Raw genomic sequence first — 16,933 nt, 5'->3', positions numbered from 1 at the left:
CCAAGCACTTGACATAACTCTACTTCCGCAGCTTTACAGCCTCTCCTCATGGTAGGGAGCAATTACTACCTGCTGGGTATGTTCCCACCATTGTTGTAAAAGTGGATAGGAGCGTAACTTAGTAATACTGATACTGATATTAGTCAAAACTTCAGTATATGTGCTGCCGAAGCGAGCACTAGTCAAAACTTCAAATACACAAACTTTCAACCCCGCTATTCCAATGCTAAAAAAAATGATTGTCCAGCTAGACTTACATCGTGCAAAGAGGGTGCATACGTCTAAGGGTACAACACTGTGTACACGAGAAAACTAAGAAGCAAGCTAAACACCTACCAGCAGCGCTGAGGTAAATAAATCAGGGCATGTCTGTCAAAGGAACACAGTGCAGTTGTTAAAGAATGCTCTAACGAGGCACGTGGGTGGCTCAGTCAGTTAAGCGTCCAACTCTTGGTTTCCGCTCAGGTCATGATCTCAGGGCCCTGAGATCGAGGCCCACAACAGGCTACACACTGGGCATGTAGCCTGCTTCTAATTTTCTCTCTCTCTGTCCCTCTGCCCCCTCCCTCTCTAAACAATAAATAAATAATAAATCATTTTTACCATAGACTTTTTGGGATTTTTTATGTACAGCTTTTTTTTTCATCATTATTTCTTTATTTTTGGAAGAGAGGAGCAGAATTGAAACGGTACGAGAGAACTCAGAGTCAAGCCTGTCACCAACAGCTTGATCCATGGCCACGCAACCCCTCTCCCACAGGGAACCACCGTTACAGATTTCTTAGTTAGATAGTAAATTCTTTCATTTAAAATTTTTTCTAAGATGAAGATAAGTTTCGAGGAGCCAGAACAGCTCCTGGGCGGCTGCCCGGGGCCGCCGTGGTTACTCACAGTTCAGAACGATCTGGGCGGCGCGGTAGAGCTGCAGGCGGCACAGGAGGTCCACCAGCTGCTGGACGGTGGCCTGCCGCATGCCCCACCACCACAGCAGCTCCCGCGTGATGCTCACACCCTGCACCCGCTCCATTGACTTGATCTTCCGCAGCTGCGTCAGGTCTGTGATCACGTAGGAGGCTGGAAGGCAATTCAGAGGTTCTGCTTAGCATCAGAAAGGCAGTGCCTCCACCAGAGGGTCCCCAGGCTGGCTGGCTTCCTCTGCAGTACCTTCTCGCTCACCCCCTCGTCACACCTGAAATTCCACCTGTAGCAGCCCAAGGTAGGGTGCTCATTCCACCTGATACTGTGACACTGGCACATCAGCTACACGTACTTCACGGCCATGGCCACACGAAACAGGAGAAACCCCGCTGGACCACAGGGTCAGGGCCCGGCAGCTTTAGCTGCTTATTTGCTATGGGTAAGGCATTTCACCCTTGGGAGCCTCAGTTTCCTCAACTGTAGGTGGGGAGGGAATGGAACTTCTCTTCCCTCCCCTCCGAGACTAGAAGCTCCATGTGGACAGGGAGTTTTATCTGTAGGTCCCCAGAACAGAGATCAGCACCTGGCACAGAGTGGGGGCAAGGCCAGGCCCAGGGTGAAGTAAAGGAGGCACTCAGGAGGCAAAATTGAAGGAGGTTCTCACTCTCAGGGCTGATCCTGCACTCTCAGAAGCTGGAGATTAGGTGCCTCCTTAAATTCTGCCCTGGGCATCTCATTCTCCCCACCCCTAGGTCCTAGTCCTTGCTGGGGGAAATGAATGAACAAACGAATGAACTAATGAATGAACGTAGGAACCCACAGCCCAGCATCCTCACAGAACTGTTACAGGGATCATGAGAGCCCATGCACCTAAAAGCGCTTTGTCAAATCTGAAACACTATGAGATTTGCATTTTTCATTATAAAATGAATGGTTGTTCACTAAAGAAAACTTGGAAAAATGAAGGGGAGAAAACTCCACTAAAACAAGTTACACAGCATCCCACCAGGGTACTTTCCCTTGCCCAAACTCTCCTCCCCCCTCCACAGAGCAGCGGTTCTGGATGCAGCTGTCGCCCGTGAGCTTCTCCAGCCTGCTCTCATTTACTAACATTATACCAGAAGCTTTCCCGAGTTGTTACTGCTCTTCCTAAACAGCATTTTGAATGGTCATGTGCGTTCCACTGAATTTACTGAAGTGAAGGAGACCTTTTTTTCTTAACTAGGAATAAAAGAATCACACTTCAGATCCAGAATTTCAGAAATCCTGAAACAGGAATCCATGTGAACATCAAGCCCTTCATTCGTTCAGCAGAATAGTTATTATCTGTGCTCGAGCCTGTCACAAGCCCTAGAGGTACTACGGCAGGTAAGCCAGAAACCCATGGAGATTTCTGTTTAAAAAATACAAACGTGGGGCACCTGGGTGGCTCAATGGGTTAAAACCTCTGCCTTCTGGTCATGATCCTAGGGTCCTGGAATCGAGCCGCATTGCGCTCTCTGCTCGGCAGGGAGTCTGCTCCGCCCCCCCACTTGTAATCTCTGTCTGTTAAATAAATAAATAAATAATAAATAAATAAAATCTAAAAAAAAAAAAGAAAAATACAAATGTAAGTGAACAGAGTGGGGAAGAGAAGGCAAGTGATCAAGCCTAGGACCATATCACAAAGGGCCTCAAAGGCCAGGTTTTAGCCTTTGGACTCGCTCCTAAGGGCCATAGATACTACGGAAAGTCTCAGAGCCAGGGAGTGACACGATCCCATTGTCCAAGCCCCTCCCTCTGGAGAAATGGGGAAGATTGGGACAGCCTTCTGAATAGAGAAAGGCTGTTAGGAATGGAAAGTTCTCAGTCGCAACTTTAGTCACTGGAAACCCCAGGCCAGATTCCTGGTCAGTGGGAAGTGATGTCAGCAGGGTCAGGGGCTGCTTCCAGCAGCTGAGAGAAAAGAGTGGAAGGAAGAGGAAGGAACACCTCCCCCGCACCCTCTCCCTACACCCCTTCTCTGCACACCAAGTTGTTCACTGGCACACCTCCCACACTTCAGAGGCAGAGTGAGGTAATGGGAAAAACAGAAGCCCCTGTGTGATGTTCCACCCACAGTTTTGTGGGAATGCGCTCTCCTTACAGGCGACAGGACAGGAGAGAAATAGGAACTAAGCCCTGAGGTGCCTCGTGGTTCGTGCACTCCCACAACGGTGATGGAGCTTAAGGCAGCAACCCATCGACATTTAACCAGACCCTTAAAACAGGGTCAAGACAAGATAGAGATCTGGAAGGCATGAGTCACTGCCATGGACACGGCAAAGTTCCTAGTTCTTTTCTCAACACACACAAGAAGTACCTGATGGTTACAGAAGATCTAACAGGACAAAAATCAAAGTCCCCGTGATCATCTCACTTGGAGGAACACAAGACAAGCACTGGTCATACTTTTTCTTCTATTCCTTCAGACTTTTCTACAGATGTAAAAATACATACTTATGGGACGCCTGGGTGGGTCTGCCTTTGGTTCAGGTCATGATCCCAGGGTCCTGGAATCGAGTCCCACATTGAGCTCCTTTCTCAGTGGGGGGCCTGCTTCTCACTCTAACCTGCTTTGCCTGCTGCTCCCCATGCTTGTGCGCTCTCTCTGACAAATGAATAAAATCTTAAAAAAAAAAAAAAATACATCCTTCTATCACCAGGACAGCATAATAGTAGCTCATGACCCAGATTTTGGATTCTGCGGCCTGGGTTCAAATCCTATTTTGCTACTTACTTGCTGTGTACTTGGGGAGGGCCCTTCACCATTCCCTATGCCTCATTGTCCTTATCTGCCAATGGGGATAACAACCGAACCTCAGAAGCTGTTGTGAGGATCAACTGGTTACATATACAGGTGTACTTGGAATAGTGCTTTGTACATAGAAAGCGCCCATAATCGTTAGCTGTAATTATTAAGCCAACTTCACTCTATGAAAACACTGTTTCTGTCCCTTGTGGTTGCCACGACGTGGGACCATCCCTCCAGGTCTGAGTCCCTGAATCTTGCATGAGCTCACCTGAGAGGAGAAAATCTTGCCCACGTTCAAAGCCTTCTGGAACAGACACAGCCTCCTGAAATGACCCACTCTATGGCCAAATGACCCTTGTCAGGACTAATGGGTCTCCTCTCTGGCTAAGAGAAAGAGAAAACACTAAGGAACTTCCACACATCATGTCCCCTAAGCCTCTTGGCAACTTACCCCTGCTTTATAGATGAGGACATGAAAGGCTCAGAGAGAGACAGTCACTTGCCGAAAATCACACGGCCCAACAGGACAAAGCAGGACTATGCACGAAGGCTAGCACAACAAAGGAACCACTACCTCTTTGTTCGCTGGAATACACCTGGGTGGAGGAAGCTGTCAGGAGCCCATTTCCCCCCAGGGGCAAAACAGATGCAGCCGTGATCAGAAGGAAATGAATGGGAAGCAGTCATAGTATCTGCCAACAGCTGTCAGATCCAAAGAGCACATGTATGTGTAGCCATGTGATTTTCAAATCACTTGAAGAAGGATCTTCCCACCCCCAAAATAACTCACAGAAGCAGAGACTCTTTAGACGGACAATGGCGATCACCAGTTCTGATGAAGAGGAAGTCAGACAGTGCTGTGGAGCAACTGAATGGGGTCATGGCTGACTCCCAGCTCAGTGAGCCCCAATCCAGCATGGAGAGCTGACTGACCACGGGCTCAAAGCCATCTCGGTGGGGGAGAAGGGCACATGCCTCAAGCCCTTACCACTCCTACAGCCTTTAGCTCACCATTTATTCAAGCACTTACCGAGGGTCTGCACACTGGCCAGGTGCTGTGCTAGGCTCCGGGAACACAGGCATGAACTAGATGGGTGGTCCCTGCCCTCACAGTGCTTACATTCTCCAGGGAAAAAGAGACATAAATAAATAAATAAGGAACAAGGTAATATCAAAGTTTGTTAGGTGGAACTGCGGAAATAAAACAGTGGTGGTACAGACAGAAACAGGGGGACAGGGGAGGCCTCTAGAATAGGGGAAGTATGAACCGAGACCTGAAGAACTATGGACCTCCAAAGATGTCAGTGTCCCGAAAACCCATGACTATGAGACCTTACATGACAAAAAGGACCTTGGAGATGGGCTTACATTAAGGGTCCCGAGATATGATTATCCTGAATTACCTGAGTGGGCCTATGTAATTCCAAGAGTCCTTATAAGAGGGAGGCAACAGTATCAGATTCAAAGTTATTATAACAGAAGCAGAGGACAGAGAGAGATTTGAGGATCTTACGCAGTTGCTTTGAAGGTGGAGGAAGGGGCCGTGAGCCAAGGGATGCACGCAGCCTCTAGAAGCTGAAAAATTTAGGCAAGAAAATGGACTCTACCCTAGAGCATACAGAAGGAATGCAACCCTGCTGACACCTTGATTTTCGGACTTCTGACCTCCAGAATTGTAACATGATAAGTGTGTGCTGTTTTTAAGCCACTAAATTTGTGGCAATTTGTTACAGCAGCAAGAGGTATCTAATGCAGACTAGAAAGCCAGCTGTGGTGAGCACTGGGAGGAGAATGTCCCAGGCAGGTGGGATAGCAAGGAGGCCAGTGTGGCTGGAGCAGGGTGAGTAAGAGTGGGTGTGGAAGAAGAGGTCAGAAGTCAGTGAGGTGAGATTGTGACAGACTGGGAAGGCCTGGTGGAGTGTGGATTATATCCTAAATAACCCCTGGAAGTCTTTGAAGAGTTTGAGAATTTGTGGTGTCCAGGGCTTAAAAAGTCAGAGGTATTCCCCCCAAAGAGGATGTACATGGTGCCAATAAGCACATAAAAAGATACTCGACACCATGAGCCATTAGGAAAATGCAAATCAAAATTACAGAGAGATACCACTTCACACATGCTCAGATGGCTAGAATTGAAAAGGCAGACAATAACAAGGGTCGGGGAGGATGTAGAGAAATTGGAACCCTCGTGTACTGCTGGAGGGAATGTAAAGAAGTGCAGCCAACATGAAGAACAATCTGGCACTTCCTCAAAATGTTAACTATAGCGTGACCATATGACTCAGTAATTCCACTCCTAGTGTCTACACAAGGGAAATGAAAACTTGCATCTGCATAAAAACTTAGACACAAATGTGCATAGAAGCATTATTCATAATAGCTAAAAATGGAAAGAACCCAAATGTTCATCAACTGTTAAATGCATACGTAAAATGTGGCCCACCCATAGAGTGCAATATAATTTGGTAATAAAGAGAAATTAAGCACTGACACAAGGTACCACATGGGTGAAACCTGAAAACTAAGGAAAGAAGGAAAGAAGCCAATTACAAAGGACTCCATATGATAGGATTCCATTTATAGGAAATGTCCAGAATAGGCAACGCCTAAAGATGAGGAAAATGGGAGGCATGCATTGGAATGTTGGGGGTGACAGTGAAGGGGTACAGGGTTTCTTCTAGGGGGGTGATGAATGTGTTCCAAGTTTGACTGTGGAGATACTGTGCATATACTAAAAGCCATTGAATTGTACACTTTAAATGGATGAATTATATGGTATGGAGATTATCTCTTAATAAAGCTGCTTTTACAAAGTCACAGGTGTGCCTTCTAAATATGTTAGGAACAGAAGTTGCTCTGGTGTTTACAGTCAAGGCCAACTTAAAAAAAAAAACCTAGAGGGAGTCTCTTATACAAAATTTGTCCACTGCTCAGGAAACATTCAAAGTAGAGAAGTCACAGGTCATCGGAACAAAGGAACACAGTGCAGTGTAGAAAGCCAGATGATAACAGACATTCTCAGAGATGCCCTGACATCTTACCAGTGACAGCCTCTGGGGAGAGGACCAGGGAGGCTAAAGACCAGGAAGAGGAAAGACATTTACCTTCCTCTCTACCCCTGGTATATTATTTACATTTGTAAATGCATGTGTTGCTTCTCTCCACTAAAAATCATTAACAAAAATACACAGTAAAAATAAAAACCTAAGTCCATGTTGCTAAAGAACACTGTTCGGCAAGGAAAAAAAAATTGTGAAAATTTTAACTGAAAATAAAGCAAGCTATTAGAATGTACTGATGTGATTTTTGAAAAATGCATGCACATAAATGTTTATTATTATGTACTAGAAGGTATAAACTACAGAGCTGTCTGCTAGCATGTAGTAAGGAGACAGTAACTGTGAGCTGCTGTTGCTGTTGTTCATTATTATTACTGACATCCAAATAAGAATGGTTATCCCTGGGGGTGCCCAGGTGGCTCAATGGGTTAATAAGCCTCTGCCTTCAGCTCAGGTCATGGTCTCAGGGTCCTGGAGAGCCCCGCATTGGGCTCTCTGCTCAGCAGGGAGCCTGCTTCCCCCTCTCTCCCTGCCTTCCTCTCTGCCTACTTGTGATCTCTCTGTCAAATAAATAAAATCTTAAAAAAAAAAAAAAGTAATGTTTATCCATGTGTAGTGGAATTTGAGCTAGTCTTTGTTTCCAATAGCGTTTTGCAATAAGCATGTATTATTTTGTTACTGGTCTAAAACAGGATATCTGAATCTGAGCACTACTGACACTTTGGACCAGATAATTCTATGTGGAGGGGGCTGTCCTGTGCATCTTTGGGCATTTAGCAACATCTCTAGCTTTTACTTTAGTCTCTGCATGCTCCAAGTTGTGACAACCAAAAATGTCTCCAGACATTTGCTCCCTAGGGGGCAAAATCGCCCCTGGTTGAGAATCACTAGGTCAAAATGTATATTATTTGCTCAAACTGGATGGATAACCCATACATGTTCATTTTGTTATTTTTTTCAACTGTACATGTATATCACATACTATACATATATATCATATACTCCTGTACATACAGGAGTACATATATATGCATATCATAATCTAAATTCTCAAGAACATATAGAGGTTATTTTTTAAATAAAGTGGCACCAGCTATACTGACCTCGAACATAAAAATAATAATCATTACTATTTCTTTATTACTTACTAGAACCTGACAGTTACGTGTCAGGTGCCTCTTATAGAACTGTCATTACTCACAAGAACCTCCAGTTCACAGATTAAGCTGAGGCTCAGAGAGGTTAAGCAACCCATCCAAAGTCACCAGCTGGGAGGAGACTGGAATGCAGACCTCTGCTTGGGAACCCTAGGGCCACACGCGCAGCGGCCCCCAGACGCCGGGCCTTCACAGCAGATGGTCAGGCGCAAACAAACAAAACACACCAAGGACTTACGATGTCCCGCTGGAGTCAGACACCAAGTTCAAATCCCACTCTGCCACTTGGCAATGCCATGCCCTGAGGCATGTTACTCTACGTCTCCCAGTCCGTTTCCCCGTCTGTACAACGGGGGAAGAGAAACACGCACTTCACAGGCCCTTGTGGGAACGCGGGAGATAATCCGTGTCAAGTGCTTCCATCAGGGCCCGAAGCACAGTAAAGGCTCAGCAGCTGCTGAGAGTTTATTATGATGAGCTTTAGTGTAAACAGCAAAGTTGAAAGTCCAACCGCTCCCTACCTAGGGACAGACTAACGCAACAGAACCTTCAAAGATCACCTAACACCTTCCAGACCATCCCCCTGGAGGGGGCAGGAGGGCCCCAAACTCGGGGTCGGTTGCCGGCCTGAGGACACACGGCGAGCCCGCGGTCCGGAATGGCAGCACAAAGAGCCCTCGGTTCGGGACCCACTTAAACAGAAGTGGGTCGGGGGCTTAGCGGCGGGGTCGCCGAGGGGGCACCGCTCACCGAACTGCATCCAGTCCCACTCGCTGAGCGTGTCCATGTTGCGGCACAAGTCGTCCAGCACCCAGGCGGGAAGCTGGTAGATGTAGCAGGACATGGCTGGGCTCCGGGAGCCGGCGGGCAGGCGCGCGGACAACTGGGGCAGCTGCGCCCGGGGACAGGCTCCTGTACTCCGGGAGCGGGCGGGTCCCACCCGGCAGCCGCCTCCGAGGGAAGTGGGCGGGGCGGGACGCTGGACGACACCGCCCCCCAGCGGCCACGCGTGGCGAGAGCGGGGTCCGAGCCGGGAGGGAAAACAGACCTGATGTGCGGAGAGAACGCGTATAGGGACACACGAAAGAGTTCGGTGGCAGTTCCAGGTCTTCTGACTCCACGCCCAGCGCTTTTGACGCTCCGCCACGTAAAATTCATTCAACAAATATTCTATTAACCACCTACTATATACCAGGCAAAGTGTTCAAGGTGTTGGAGATACATGAGTGGAAAAAACCTATAAACCTCCTTGCTTTCATGGGATTTACAGTCTAGATGGTGGAGGGAGAAAACTCATTATAAGTAATAAAAGTACTTAATAAAAGGGACGCCTGGGTGGCTCAGTCGTTAAGCGACTGCCTTTGGCTCAGGTCATGATCCCAGAGTCCTAGGCTCAAGCCACGCATTGGGCTCCCTGCTCAGTGGGGAGACTGCTTCTCCCTCTCCTCTCCCTTTGCTTCTGTTCCCTCTCTCGCTGTGTCTCTCTCTGTCAAATAAATAAATATTTTTTAAAGTACTTAATAAATAATTTAGGTGGTGTGTTAAAAGGTGGTCAATGTTATTGCACAAAAGAAAAAGGAAAGGTGGTTAAAGGGAATTAGGAATTCAGAGCAAGCAGCGGGAGAACTCTTTTTTTTTTTTTTAAGATTTTATTTATTTATTTGACAGGCAGAGATCACAAGTAGGCAGAGAGGCAGACAGAGAGAGAGGAGGGGAAGCAGGCTCCCTGCTGAGCAGAGAGCCCAATGCGGGGCTCGATGCAGGGCTCCATCCCAGGACCCTGGGATCATGACCTGAGGCGAAGGCAGAGGCTTCAACCCACTGAGCCACCCAGGCGCCCCAAGGGAGGACTCTTAAATAGAGGAATCGAGATACTTTATCATAATAATGGCTAACATTTATTGAGCAGCTACCTGGTGCCAGGCACTATTCTAAAGGCTCCAAATATCTCTGAGGGAAAAAAAAAAGACAAAATCCATGCCCTGTAGGGAGAGAGATGATAGGCAGTAAATAATTTAGCCCTACAGATGATGATAGGTAGCATTCCAGAATAAAAGCGGAGTGCGAGGGGGGTGCTTGGATGGCACAGTTGGTGAAGCTTCCAACTCTTGCTTTCGGATACGGTAGTGATTTCACTGTTACGAGATGGAGCCCCAATTCCGGCTCCCACTCAGTGCTGGGTCAGCCTCAGATTTTTTACTCTCCCCCTCCCTCTGCCCCTCCTGCTCATGCGGGAAAATTAAAAATATATATATATAAATAAAAATAAATAAATCTTAAAAAAAAAAAAAAAAGCAGACCCTATTAGGTAGGTGTGCCCCAATCTACGGATGAGGAAACCAAAGCACAGAGATGTTGAGTAATTTGCCTAACATCATACAGGTACCAGTGACAGAGCTGGGATTTGAACCACTGGCTGACCACTGGCTACAACAGTCTGACCACTGGCCACAAACTGCCTCTTTATTATAATAACTGGGATTTACCTATACCTACAATGTGCTTTGCATAACTTATTTGCTGTAATTCTCATAAGCCTAAGCTATAGATAGTATTATCTCTTTTTTTATACATTAATAGAGGAGTTCCAAGAAATTAGGCATCATCACTGAGGGTAGATGAACTGGAGTTCCACTTTGTGGCCATAAACAGCTAAGGAGTATGGCTGCAGAAGAAGGAAACGGAAATTAAAGTGGGAAGTCCTGGGGACAAGTCCTGGTTCTGTCACCAACAGGCTTTGTGACCCTGGACAACCCATTTCACTTCTCAAACCTTGCTTTCCACATCTGTAAAATGACACTAATTATTTCTATTGCCTAGAGTCAAGAGCTAGGGAAGTGGATTAAATCAATTTATATAGCCCATATAAAATGCCTACTACAGGGTCTTTCTTGTACAGAGAAGAGGCTTAAAGAATGGTAGCTGCCATACTGAAAAAAGCTCCAGGCAGAGTGCTCCCCTAATCCTTCAAAGGACAGGGGCGCCTGGGTGGCTCAGTGGTTAAAGCCTCTGCCTTAGGCCCAGGGTCCTGGGATTGAGCCCCGCGTCGGGCTCTCTGCTCAATAGGGAGCCTGTTTCCCTTCCTCTCTCTGCCTGCCTCTCTGCCTACTTGTGATCTCTGTCTGTCAAATAAATAAATTTTTAAAAAAAATTTTTTAAATCCTTCAAAGTACAAAGGATCAAAGGACATCAAAATCATTTTTTAAAGAAAAGAGGGGCGCCCAGGTGGCTCAGTCATTGGGTTGTCTGCCTTTGGCTCAGGTCATGATCCCGGGGTTCTGGGATCAAGGCCCGCATCATCGGGAAGCCTGCTTCTCCCACTGCTTGTGCTCCCTCTCTCGCTGTCTCTCTTTGCCAAATAAATAAATAAAATCTTTAAGAGAAAGAAAGAAAAGAAAAAGTCACCCACCACCTTAGAATTCTATCGGGATACAGGCCCTACTTCAGTCACTGTCTGGCTCTTCATCCTGGAGCAAATTTACAGTTTTCTCTTTTGTAAACTGAATATCCTACCGTAGCCACTTTGAAGGATTGGGGTGAAGCTGACACGGATAAACGGTAGCGTTCTTAGCCCAATAAAGTGTTGCTTGTTTGCAAGTCCACCCCTTCGATGTTGGAAAACGGGTCTATTTCAGTGTTCTGTGACTGTTTTTCAGAGGAAGTCTTGCGTTTCAGCAGTGGTTGAAGGTGGAATTGAAGGAGAAAGCACCTACATCCCAGGACAAACATCCTCTTCTTTCATTTTTTTCTACTTACAGAGTCCTCTGCCTGCGTCTCTCTCTCTTCTGCAAGTACAGAGCCGCTGTCTTTGTAGGATTATTCCCGTAGTGGCATGGGACCTCTTTCCCTTGATGGGGCTTGGAGACCACAGGAGATTTGCATTCAGCCTTGGCCAGTGCAGTACAGACAAGTCGCAACAACTCCTCTCTCTGCTATCTCCCTGGGCTCTTGGCAAGTTTCCTTTTCACCTGATCCCCAGGGCTTGGAATCTGAGTCCCAGGATTTTCTCCTCTGAGGAGACCTAAGTAGTTCAGGGCCTAAGCAGGTCATCTTAGGGGCACATCTTGGTCCAAATTTTTAGAATAAATTCTTCAAAGTTAGATCGTTGTTATTACGAATTAATAGTGCTGCCACTCACCTACCCAGGACCAAGCATTCAGCATACATTATCTGGGATCCTCACAACAACCCTACAAGGTAGGTTTATTGTTGCCATCCTACAGATGAGAAAAGTGAGGCATAACTCCAAACTGGCCAAGTTACAGGATTCAACCCAAACCTGACCCCAAAGGAAGTACTCTTTCTACTCGATTATACTGCCTCACCACAAAGAGAAATTTCCTTTGATCCTGCACAGTTCATTTTCCCCCTAATTGGCTGCTTTCCATGGCTAACACCCTCTCTACCACAATCAACTAGAAACAATTATTGAGCTTGAATGTAACTAGTTATACAGTTGTATCATTTTGACCTATTCACATTTAATTACCTTGAAATTATAGTCAGTGGATTGCACTCCAGCTGCAACTGAGGGAGTTTTAACAAACTATACATGACCAGCCTGACCTCCACAGATTCAGATTCAATTGTAGGTGGGGTTGGGGTGGGGCTCAGGCCCTGGCATTTTTATTTTTTTCAGAGTCTCTCATCTTTAAAGTTTTTATTTATTTATTTTTGTTATTTTTTTGTTTTTAGAGAGAGTGGGGGAAATGGCAGAGGAGAGGGAGAGGGAATCTTTTTGTTTTGTTTTGTTTTGTTTTTTAAAGATTTTATTTATTTATTTGACAGACGGAGATCACAAGTAGGCAGAGAAGCAGGCAGAGAGAGAGGAGGAAGCAGGCTCCCCGCTGAGCAGAGTCGATGCAGGGCTCAATCCCTGGGTCCCGGGATCATGACCTGAGCAGAAAGCAGAGGCTTTAACCCACTGAGCCACCCAGGCGCCCCGGGAATAGGGAATCTTAACCAGGCTACATGCCCAGTGCAGAGCCCTGTGTAGGGCTTGATCTGACAACTCTGAGGTCATGACCTGAGCTGAAATCAAGAGTTAGATGCTTAAAGGACTGAGCCACCCAGATGTTCCTTAAGTTTTTATTTTAACCACCTAGTGTTCATAACAACAAGGCACTGGCATTTTAAAAAGCTTCCTGCATTTGGGGCACCTGGATGGCTCAGTTAAGTGTCTGCCTTCTGCTCTGGTCATGATCCCAGAGTCCTGGAATTAAGTCCTGCATCGGGCTCCTTTCTCAGCAGGGAGCCTGCTTCTCCTTTTACCTGTTGCTCCCCCCAGCTTGTGCAGTCTCTCTCTCTCTGACAAGTAAATAAATAAAATCTTTTTTAAAAAGATTTTCGGCTCAGGTCATGATCTCAGGGTCCTGGGATCGAGTCCCACATCGGGCTCTCTGCTCAGCAGGGAGCCTGCTTCCCTCTCTCTCTCTCTGCCTGCCTCTCTGCTACTTGTGATCTCTGTCTGTCCAATAAATAAATAAAATCTTAAAAAAAAATTTAAGAATAATAAATTAAAAATTTTTAAATATTTTCATTTTTTGAATACATGATCATTGTTAAAAAAAAAGAGTAGTTAACCTTAAAAAGAAAACTGTCAGTTATTTTACCAGCAAAAATTGGTTTATTAAGGAATAGCACAGAATTACAAATCAAAACATGAGATACTACAAAACCATAGGCAAGTCACATAACAAAAAACAGGAAGGCTCTTTTACAGAGGAAAGAGTGGAGTTGGGAGCGCTGTCAAAAACAAAGTCCAGGGGTGCCTGGGTGGCTCAGTGGGTTAAAGCCTGTCTTCAGCTCGGGTCATGATCCCAGGATCCTGGGATCGAGCCCCACGTGGGGCTTTCTGCTCAGCAGGGAGCCTGCTTCCCCCTCTCTCTCTGCCTGCCTCTCGGCCTACTTGTGATCTCCGTCAAATAAATAAATAAAAATCTTTAAAAACAAAACAAAACAAAACAAAAAAAGTCCATTAGAACAAACTGGGAGTTCAAAGTATGGTAGCTTTTCATTGGCTGAGTTGTTTCATTGGCTAGGTTATTGCTGGGAGAAGAGGAAAACCTTTTTTCCTCCCACTGGGATAGCAGTGTCCACCTACAATGTCCCTCTCTTCCTGTTGAGGTCTACAACTGATAAGGCCGCGAGAGCTCCCCCTGCTGGCCTCCTGACTCCACTTCAGTGAGTTTTCCTTTCGCTAATTTTCACAGAGTGAATTAAGAAAATACTCAGTCCTAGTATTTCCTCCTTCTGTGTAGGAAAAAACCCAGTTCTATCTTCTCCTGTATTTTTCTCCTTGACCCTACACAGAACACTTAACTTTTGACAGTTCTGGTCACCAGATGTTGGTGGGGGGAGCAATTCCCCACAACAAGCAATTCTCTGCAACACTAGTTGGTGTCCTACAGCTTCACTTACTTCTAACACTGGCTATCTGGAAAATAGTGTCAGATTCCACAGATCCCATCTCCCAGAGAAAATTCTATCTCCCAGTCCCAATCTATGGTGAGGGGAAGCCCCAGGGAAAAGTTTGGTTGGGGCAGGGAGTTCAGGTGTGCCAACAAAAAAGGGAAATACTGAAGGGGTATCAGGCAGCCCAGTGACTGGCATACAGTAGGAGTAAGGTGGTAAGAATACGAGGATACAGAAACCTCGTGTGAAATTATCTGAAAGTTCACTCTGGTGCTCACATGTCAAGAGTACGAAACACTGACACCTGTTTCATACCCTCAGTGTGTAGATTTCTGGGACAGTGCCTGTCCTTTTATCACCTTCTCAGTATATAAGCGCTGATGAAATGGAAACAACTTACCTTCTTTGGTTCCTTTTTTTTTTTTAATAGACTTTAAGATCACAGCATAAGTGAGAGAAAGGTACAGGTATTTCCCATATACCTCCTGCCCCTACACATGCAAAGCTTCCCCCATGATCAACATCCCCACTCAAATGGTACATTTGTTACAACTGATGAACCTTCACTGACACACCATCATCACCCCAAGACAATGGTTTATTTTAGGGGCGCCTGGGTGGCTCAGTGGGTTAAAGCCTCTGCCTTCAGCTCAGGTCATGATCCCAGAGTCCTGGGATCGAGCCCCGCATCGGGCTCTCTGCTCAGCGGGGAGCCTGCTTCCTCCTCTCTCTGCCTGCCTCTCTGCCTACTTGTAATCTCTGTCAAATAAATAAATAAAATCTTTTAAAAAAATAGTTTACTTTAGGGTTCATTCTTGGTGTTGTATATTTTATGTTTTATAAACTCACATATCTACCATTAGAGTATCATACAGAAGAGTTTCATTGCCCTAAAATAATCCCATGCTCTGCCTATTCATCCCACCCTCCCTTCCATACTCTGGCAACCATTATCTTTTTACTCCATAGTTTGGCCTTTTCCAGAAATGTCATACAGCTGAAATCATACACTATGTGACCTTTGTAGATTGGCTTCTTTCACTTAATAATATGCATTAAAGTTTCCTCCATGTCTTTTCATGGTTGACAGCTCATTTCTGCTTAGTGCTGAATAGTATTCTGTGGTCTGGAAACGTTCATTTATCCATTCACCTACTAAAGGACACCCTGATTCCTTCTAAGTTTTGCCAATTATAAATGAGGCTGCTATAAATATCCAAGTTTTTAACTCCTTGGGTAAACACCAAGGAGCATGATTACTGAAATATATAAGAGAATGTTTGCTTTGTAAGAAACTGCCAAATTGGGGGCGCCTGGGTGGCTCAATGGGTTAAGCCTTGCCTTCAGCTCCGGTCACGATCTCTGGGTCCCGGGATCGAGCCCCGCATTGGGCTCTCTGCTCAGCCAGGAGCCTGCTTCCCCCTCCCTCTCTGCCTGCCTTCCTACTTGTGATCTCTCTCTGTCAAATAAATAAATAAAAATCTTTAAAAAAGGAAGAGAAAGAAAGAAAAGAAAAGAAACTGCCAAACTGTAAGTGGCTGTACCATTCTGCATTCCCACCAGCAGTGAGAATTCCTATTGCTGGTATCCTTGCCAGCATTTGTTGGCCTCCTCCAGATTTTGGCCACTCTAACAGGTGTGCACTGGTATCTTGTTATTTTTAAGTAGACTCCATGCCCAGTGTGGAGCCCAGTGTGGGTGTGTGCTTGAAATCATGACCCTGAGATCAAGACCTGAGCTGAGATCAAGAGTCAGATGTTTAACTGTCTGAGCCACCCAGGTGCCCCCTCCTTCTTGTTTCAATGTGCATTTCCCTAGTGATATATGATGTGGCACATCTTTTCATATGCTTATTTGCCAACTGTATATTTTCTTCAGGAAGGTGTCTGTTAAGGTTGGTTCTGTTTATGTGGGGAAAAAAAAACCAACTCCTCATTGTGAGTACTTTTCTTAATGCTTTTATGTAGTGCTTAATTTTTTTCACAGTGGTATTTCATTTTTACATGAAAAATGAAGCTAAAAGAAACAATGTTCTTAAAAAAAAAAAAAACAAAAAACATGGGGCACCTGGGTGGCTCAGTGGGTTAAGCCTCTGCCTTTGGTCATGATCTCAGGGGCCTGGGATCGAGCCCTGCATTGGGCTCTCTGCTCAGCAGGGAGACTGCTTCCCCCTCTCTCTCTGCCTGCCTCTCTGCCTACTTGTGATCTCTCTGTGTCAAATAAATAAAATCTTAAAACAAACAAACAAACAAACAAAAAACAGGATGAGGAGGGCCACTTGAGTGGCTCAGTTGGTTAAATGTCCCACGCTTGGGGCGCCTGGGTGGCTCAGCTGGTTAAGCAACTGCCTTCTGCTCAGGTCATAATCCCAGAGTCTCTGGATCAAGTCTCACATCAGGCTCTCTGCTCAGCAGGGAGTCTGCTTCTCCCTCTGACCTTCTCCCCTCTCATGCTCTCTCTTACTTGCTCAGTCAAATAAATAAATAAAACCTTTTTTAAAAAAAAAGTGTCCCAAGCTTGGTTTTAGCTCAGGTCCTTTCTCAGGGTCATGTGACAGAGCCCTGCACTGGGCTCCACACTCAGCACAGTCTGCTTGAGATTCTCTCTCTCCC

General features: G+C 45.8%; 1 protein-coding gene across 2 annotated transcripts in view; it reads right to left on the bottom strand.

Moving 5' to 3' along the window:
- IRAK2 (interleukin 1 receptor associated kinase 2) overlaps positions 1–8,814 on the bottom strand; it is a 56,455-nt gene extending 47,641 nt beyond the window's left edge. For both annotated transcript variants that reach the window (XM_045990949.1, XM_045990950.1), the window contains exons 1-2: positions 8,658–8,814; positions 892–1,074 (exon numbers count right to left, since the gene is read on the bottom strand). In XM_045990949.1, coding sequence (XP_045846905.1) covers positions 892–1,074; positions 8,658–8,751 — 277 coding nt within the window. In that variant the 5' untranslated portion in view covers positions 8,752–8,814. The remainder of the gene's footprint in view (positions 1–891; positions 1,075–8,657) is intronic.
- Positions 8,815–16,933: the final 8,119 nt, after the last annotated feature.

Source organism: Meles meles, chromosome 20 (assembly GCF_922984935.1).
Source record: "Meles meles chromosome 20, mMelMel3.1 paternal haplotype, whole genome shotgun sequence".
Classification (NCBI taxonomy): Eukaryota; Metazoa; Chordata; class Mammalia; order Carnivora; family Mustelidae; genus Meles; species Meles meles.
The sequence above is the reverse complement of the archived record's forward strand: the minus strand, read 5'-3'. Positions and strand labels throughout refer to the sequence as shown.